A 6,946-nucleotide genomic window follows, 5' to 3' on the forward strand; every position below is an offset into this window, starting at 1 on the left:
AAGAGGGTGTTGGCTGTTCCTTGCAGGATGATAAGTGAGAGACCTCACCCAGCAGGCTCGACAGAGCTACACCAACTGAATGAAGTCATCCTCAACCAGTTTCACTCCTGTAGCCTCAATCATGTGTGGACTGACTCACACTACGTCACACTGCCCTTCCCAGACAGGTAGGTTCAGGGCAGGAGGTGGAGCACCCTCCCCGAGCACGGGCTAGATAGATCACACCCCTCACTGTAACACTGACACACCCCACACCCCTCGCTATCTTCTGATACAGTTTATTATTATTGTCACATGTACCGAGGACTGGGCTGCATCCACGACTCTCTGCAGTCTCGGGCACAGCAGTTGCCGTACCAAGCCGTGATGCATCCGGATAGGATGCTTTCTGTGGCGTGTGGGCATGTGTGAGGGAGTGAGTTGCTGGGCTACAGGGAAGAAGGGAATGAGACTGATGAGATGATTGGGAACTTCCTATGTCCCTGCAAGAATAAAAAGTTGGCTGCTTGTTTGCCCCTTCTTTCTGCAGCTCATCCCCCAACTATCTCTGGCTGATGGACCCGGATGGAGGGATCCAGGAGAAGTTCGGGCCGTTGGACCAGGATGTGTTCCTCGCGTACAGTCCGACAGGGAACGTCACGGTAGGTGACATTGGACATAGAGTGGACGTCAGCAGGTTACCTTGATCGTTCACCTCTGCCTGCTGATTTCAACGATTAACTAGAATCAAGTAATGGATGTCCTTGCCCCGGGAGTGTGTGATGGGACGGTGTGGAGGGAGCTTCACTCTGTGCCTGACCCCAGGAGTGTGTGATGGGACAGTTTAAAGGGAGCTTCACTCTGTGTCTGACCCCGGGAGTGTGTGATGGGACAGTGTGGAGGGAGCTTCACTCTGTCTGACCCCAGGAGTGTGTGATGGGACTGTGTAGTGGGAGCTTCACTCTAAACTTAAACCACAATATATTTTTTTCAGTTGTTCAGCCTAACTGGTTTAAGGACCCTCCACAACCTTTGATAAATGTCCCATCTGTTGCAGGGAGGCCTTGTGTACGGCAACTATGGACGACAGGAGGACTTCAGGAAATTGAATCAATTAGGCATCAAAGTTCAAGATAACATCGTTCTCATACGGATTGGGAAAATAAGCTTTGCTGAGAAGGTTGGTTAATGGAGATGTTCCCACTGGATACAGTCACAGATTCTCCCACACTCCTCAGTCTCATTTGACAACTAGATTTTTATTTGATAATTAAGAACTTTAATAAAACAGTTTAGTTTTGGCCCTGGAATCAAATCCGTGGAGGATTGGAGATGGGAAGCTCCAACCTGGGTCTTCAGGAGCTGTGAGGATGTTGGTCATCCTAACCTCCAAGGTCCATCCCAGCAACACCTCCTGCGGAGGAAAGTTGGCGAGGTCACAGCATGTGTGAAAGTACTGGCTCAGTACATTACACAGCCCTGTGCTGTCTCTGCCCTGGGAGTGTGTGACGGGACGGTGTAGAGGGAGCTTCACTCTGTGTCTGACCCCAGGAGTGTGTGATGGGACGGTGTAGAGGGAGCTTCACTCTGTGTCTGACCCCGGGAGTGTGTGATGGATTAGTGTAGAGGGAGCTTCACTCTGTGTCTGACCCTGGGAGTGTGTGATGGGACAGTGTAGAGGGAGCTTCACTCTGTGACTGACCCCGGGAGTGTGTGACGGGACGGTGTGGAGGGAGCTTCACTCTGTGTCTGACCCTGAGAGTGTGTGATGGGACAGTGTAGAGGGAGCTTCACTCTGTGACTGACCCCGGGAGTGTGTGACGGGACGGTGTGGAGGGAGCTTCACTCTGTGTCTGACCCTGGGAGTGTGTGACGGGACGGTGTAGAGGGAGCTTCACTCTGTGTCTGACCTGTGCTTTCTCTGCCTTTTTTTTTAATTACCTTTATTACAAAATACAATCTACAATACTACAAAACTACAACAAAAACAGAGACAATAACAGTGACTAACAGATTCACTAACGCAAACTAAATTAAATAAAAATATCCCCATCTATACCAAGCTGTCCCTGCCCTGGGAGTGTGTGATGGGACGGTGTAGAGGGAGCTTCACTCTGTGTCTGACCCTGGGAGTGTGTGATGGGACGGTGTAGAGGGAGCTTCACTCTGTGTCTGACCCTGGGAGTGTGTGATGGGACGGTGTAGAGGGAGCTTCACTCTGTGTCTGACCCTGGGAGTGTGTGATGGGACGGTGTAGCGGGAGCTTCACCCTGTGTCTGAGCCCTTTTGTTTTGAAAATTCCTTTATTACAAAATACAATCTACAATACTACAAAACTACAACAAGCACAGAAACAATAACAGTGACTAAACACAGTCACTAACACAACTAAACTAAATTAAAATATCCCCATCCCTACCAAGGATGGCACTTATCCCCTGCGGTGCCCAATGGTTCCGGAACGCCTCCATGGGACAACACATATTCGTTCTCCACAGCTACCCAGGCATGGACATTACCCCGGAACATCTCTAGGCAGTCCACCTGGGCAGCACCTTCCGCTACCCACTTCCAGGACCCACGGATAGCTACCTTAGCCAGCCCCAGGAGCAAGTTCACCAAGATATCCTCAGCCCTTCTGACTAACCCTGGGAGTGTGTGACGGGACAGTGTAGAGGGAGCTTCACCCTGTGTCTGACCATGGGATTGTGTGATGGGACAGTGTAGAGGGAGCTTCACCCTGTGTCTAACCCCGGGAGTGTGTGACTGGGCAGTGTAGAGGGAGCTTCGCTCTGTGTCTGACCCTAAGAGTGTGTGATAGGACAGTGTAGAGGGAGCTTCACTCTGTGTCTGACCCCGGGAGTGTGTGATGGGACAGAGAGAGCTTCACTCTGTGTCTGACCCTGGGAGTGTGTGACGGGACAGTGTAGAGGGAGCTTCACTCTGTGTCTGACCCCGGGAGTGTGTGACGGGACGGTGTAGAGGGAGCTTCACTCTGTGTCTGACCCCGGGAGTATGTGATGGGACGGTGTAGAGGGAGCTTCACTCTGGGTCTGACCCTGGGGATCTGAAACAGAATTGTTTGCGTCCCTGATGGTCACCGTCCCAGCCTGTGAACCTTTCCATTACATCTGAGTCGGTGCCTCTTTTTCCCTTTGCCAATTGTTCTGCTTGCCCATTTCCTGAAGGTGGCTGCTGCCCAGGAGCACGGGGCGATTGGAGTCCTGCTCTACCCTGACCCCGCCGACATCCCGCAGATGCCCAGGGGCTCCGGGCCCCCTGGGACCACCGCCATTTCCGGACACGTGAGTGGTACCGACCCTCCCCTGGGATGCGAAGGGCGGGATGGAGGGTGGGTGGAGGTGGGGTGGTGGCAATGGGGTGGCGGGGGGGCTTGTGCAGGTCCTCAAGAGGGTACAGAAGAGATTCTCCAGAATGGGGGATTTGGTATTGGTATTGGTTTATTATTGTCACTTGTACTGAGGTACAGTGAAAAACTTGTCTTGCAAATGGATCAATACATCACACAGTGGAGTTACACTGAGTTAGTACAGAGTGCATTGAGGTAGTACAGGTAAAAACAATAACAGTACAGAGTAAAGTGTCACAGCTACAGAGAAAGTGCAGTGCAATAAGGTGCGAGGTCACAACAAGGTAGATCGTGAGGTCAGAGTCCATCTCATCGTATAAGGGAACCGTTCACAATAGTCTCATCACAGTGGGGTAGAAGCTGTCCTTGAGCCTGGTGGTACGTGCCCTCAGGCTCCTGTATCTTCTACCTGATAGAAGAGGAGAGAAGAGAGAATGACCAGAAGTTAGGAGCCTTGCTGGGCAGATGCAGGGAAAAACAATTGATGCTGTGACTCTAATGTTGTGTCTTTATTCAAGAATGGCTACAGAGACAAGCCAGGGAACTACAGGCCAGTGAACCTAACATCAGTGGTGGAATATTTATGGGAGCTGGTTCAAATGTACAAGCGTCCATAAGTTGGGCGTTCATAGCCCAGGGAGGACCTGTACTTCGGTAAATTAGTTTACTATTGTCACAAGTACAGTGAAAAGCTTTGTTCTGCATGCCATCCATACAGATCATTTCACCACATCAGTACATCGAGGTAGTACAAGGGAAAACAATAACAGAATGCAGAATAAAGTGTCACAGTTACAGAGAGAGTGCAGTGCAGGCAGACAATAAGGTGCAAGGGCCACAATAAGGTAGATTGTGCGGTTAAGAGTCCATCTTATCATACAAGGGGTCCATTAAATAGTCTTAGAACAGCGGGGTAGAACCTGTCCTTGAGCCTGGTGGTACGTGCTTTCAGGTTTTTGTATCTTCTACCCGATCGGAGGGGGGAGAAGGGAGAATGTATTGGTATTGGTATTGGTTTATTATTGTCACTTGTACCAAGGTACAGTAAAAAACTTGTCTTGCATACCGATCGTACAGGTCAATTCATCACACAGTGCAGTTACATTGAATTAGTACAGAGTGCATTGAGGTAGTAGAGGTAAAAACAATAACAGTACAGAGTAAAGTGCAGTGCAATAAGGTGCAAGATCACAACAAGGTAGATCGTGAGGTCATGGTCCATTTCATAGTATAAGGGAACCGTTCAACAGTCTTATCCGGGGTGGGTGGGGTCTTTGATTATGTTGGCTGCTTTACCAAGGCAGCGAGAAGTGTAGACAGAGTCCATGGAGGGGAGGATGGTTTCTGTGATGTGTCCACAACTCTCTGCAGTTTCTTGCGGTCACAGGCAGAGCAGTTGCCGTACCAAACGGTAATGCATCTGGATAGGATGCTTTCTACGGTGCATCTATAAAAATTGATGAGGGTCACTGGGGACGTGCTGAATTTCTTTAGCCTCCTGAGGAAGTAGAGGCACTGGTGAGCTTTCTTGGCCGTGGCGTCAATGTGGTTGGACTAGGACGGGCTATTGGTGATGTTTACACCTAGGAACTTGAAGCTCTCAGCCATCTCCACCTCAGCACCGTTAATGTAGACAGGAGCATGTACACCGCCCCCTTCCTGAAGTCAATGACCAGCTCTTTTGTTTTGCTGACACTGAGGGAAATGTTGTTGTCATGACACCATGTCACTTCTTGTAATATTGAAGGGAAGGTGTGGGGAGAGTTCAGATTTCGGTTGCAATCCTTGCCCTATTGTTAAGATACAGCATAGAAGAGGTAGCTGAAGGAATTCTCTCTCCTTTCCTCCCTTTTTCTCCAGGTCCATCTTGGCACTGGTGATCCATTCACTCCTGGTTTCCCTTCGTTCAACCACACACAGTTCCCTCCAGTGGAGTCATCTGCTCTCCCTAACATTCCAGCGCTAACCATCAGTGCCAACATTGCTTTCAATCTCATTAGGTAAGAGGTTTCCTGAGAGCACATGGCTTCCAATCTCATTGGGTAACCGACCATAATCCGGCAATCCACCTTCGTAGAGTGTCAGTGGATCAGTACTTACAGGGGTCCCAAGAAGTGAGTCAGTATTTACAGGGGGGTCCCAAGAGTGTGTCAGTACTTACAGGAGGTCTCAGGGATTGTGTCAGTATGTACAGGGGGTCTCAGAGAGTGTGTCAGTATTTACAGGGGGTCCCGGGGGAGTTTTTCAGTATTTACAGGGGGTCCCGGGGGAGTTTTTCAGTATTTACAGGGGGTCCTGGGGAGTGTGTCAGTATTTACAGGGGGTCCCGGGGAGTGCGTCAGTATTTACAGGGGGTCCCATATTTACAGGGGGTCCCGGGGAGTGTGTCAGTATTTACAGGGGGTCCCGGGGGAGTTTTTCAGTATTTACAGGGGGTCCCGGGGAGTGCGTCAGTATTTACAGGGGGTCCCGTATTTACAGGGGGTCCCGGGGAGTGTGTCAGTATTTACAGGGGGTCCCGGGGAGTACGTCAGTATTTACCACAGAGGCACTGCAGCAACAATGAGACATTGCTTCAGTAATGGAGGGGATTCATTGCCAACTCCCCGTATCTAACGTTGTACTTTTCTTCAACCCTCAGTAAGATGGAAGGACCCCTTGCCCCCCCTGCCTGGAAGGGGGGCTTCCCTTATTTCATCAAGTACGTGCTGGGCCCCAAGTTCTCCAAGCCTGGCGTTCAGCTGCAGATGAATGTCGCCAGCCGAATGGTCTCCACCATGATTTATAACATCTTCGGATCCATTGAAGGCTTCCTGGAACCCGGTGAGCACTCGAACCTGATTGCAGCATTCGGGCACACGTCCTATTTCAGGCAGCTTCCCTGCCCCTTTGAAATGATCCACTTGACCAAATGTTTGGTGTCTCCCTCTGTGAATAGATAATCAACTTTCACTCAGTGAGTGCTCCAGTGCAGCAACTTAAGCTATTTCATGACTTCGGTTATTAGTTATCGATTTATTATTGTCACATGTACCGAGATACAGTGAAAATCTGCCATCCAGACAGATCATTCCATCGAGGTAGTACAAAGTAAAACACCACGCAGTTTGTAGTGTCGCAGTTACAGAGAAAGTGCAGTGCAGGTAGACAATAAGGCAGAAGGGCAACGACGAGGTAGATTGGGAAATCAAGAGTTTATCATCTAGTGTGTGAGAGATCCATTCAAGTGTCTGATAACCGCAGGACAGAAGCTGTCCTTGAGCCTGGTGGTACATGCTCTCAGGCTTTTGTATCTTCTGTCCAATGGGAGGGGGGAGAAGAGAGAATGTCCAGGGTGGGAGGGGTCCGCTGCTTTCCGGAGGCAGTGGGAAGTGTAGACGGAGGGGAGGCTGGTGTCCGTGATGGACTGGGAAGTGTCCACAACTCTCTGCAGTTTCTTGCAGTCCTGGACAGAGCAGTTGCTGTACCAAGCCACGATGCATCTGGATAGGATGCTTTCTATGGTGCATCTGTAAAAATTGGTAAGAGTTATCAAGGACATGCCGAATTTCCTTAGCCTTCCGTGGAAGTAGAGGCGCTGGTGAGCTTTCTTGGCCG

The 6,946-nt window shown here is 50.1% G+C and overlaps 1 protein-coding gene across 1 annotated transcript in view; it reads left to right on the forward strand.

Moving 5' to 3' along the window:
* Positions 1 to 6,946, forward strand: part of tfr2 (transferrin receptor 2) — a 50,157-nt gene that overhangs the window by 23,739 nt on the left and 19,472 nt on the right. Inside the window, exons 5-10 of the mRNA XM_052044822.1 lie at positions 27 to 167; positions 530 to 641; positions 1,037 to 1,159; positions 3,168 to 3,284; positions 5,210 to 5,349; positions 5,991 to 6,172. Coding sequence (XP_051900782.1) covers positions 27 to 167; positions 530 to 641; positions 1,037 to 1,159; positions 3,168 to 3,284; positions 5,210 to 5,349; positions 5,991 to 6,172 — 815 coding nt within the window. The remainder of the gene's footprint in view (positions 1 to 26; positions 168 to 529; positions 642 to 1,036; positions 1,160 to 3,167; positions 3,285 to 5,209; positions 5,350 to 5,990; positions 6,173 to 6,946) is intronic.

Source organism: Pristis pectinata, chromosome 37 (assembly GCF_009764475.1).
Source record: "Pristis pectinata isolate sPriPec2 chromosome 37, sPriPec2.1.pri, whole genome shotgun sequence".
NCBI classification, from domain to species: Eukaryota; Metazoa; Chordata; class Chondrichthyes; order Rhinopristiformes; family Pristidae; genus Pristis; species Pristis pectinata.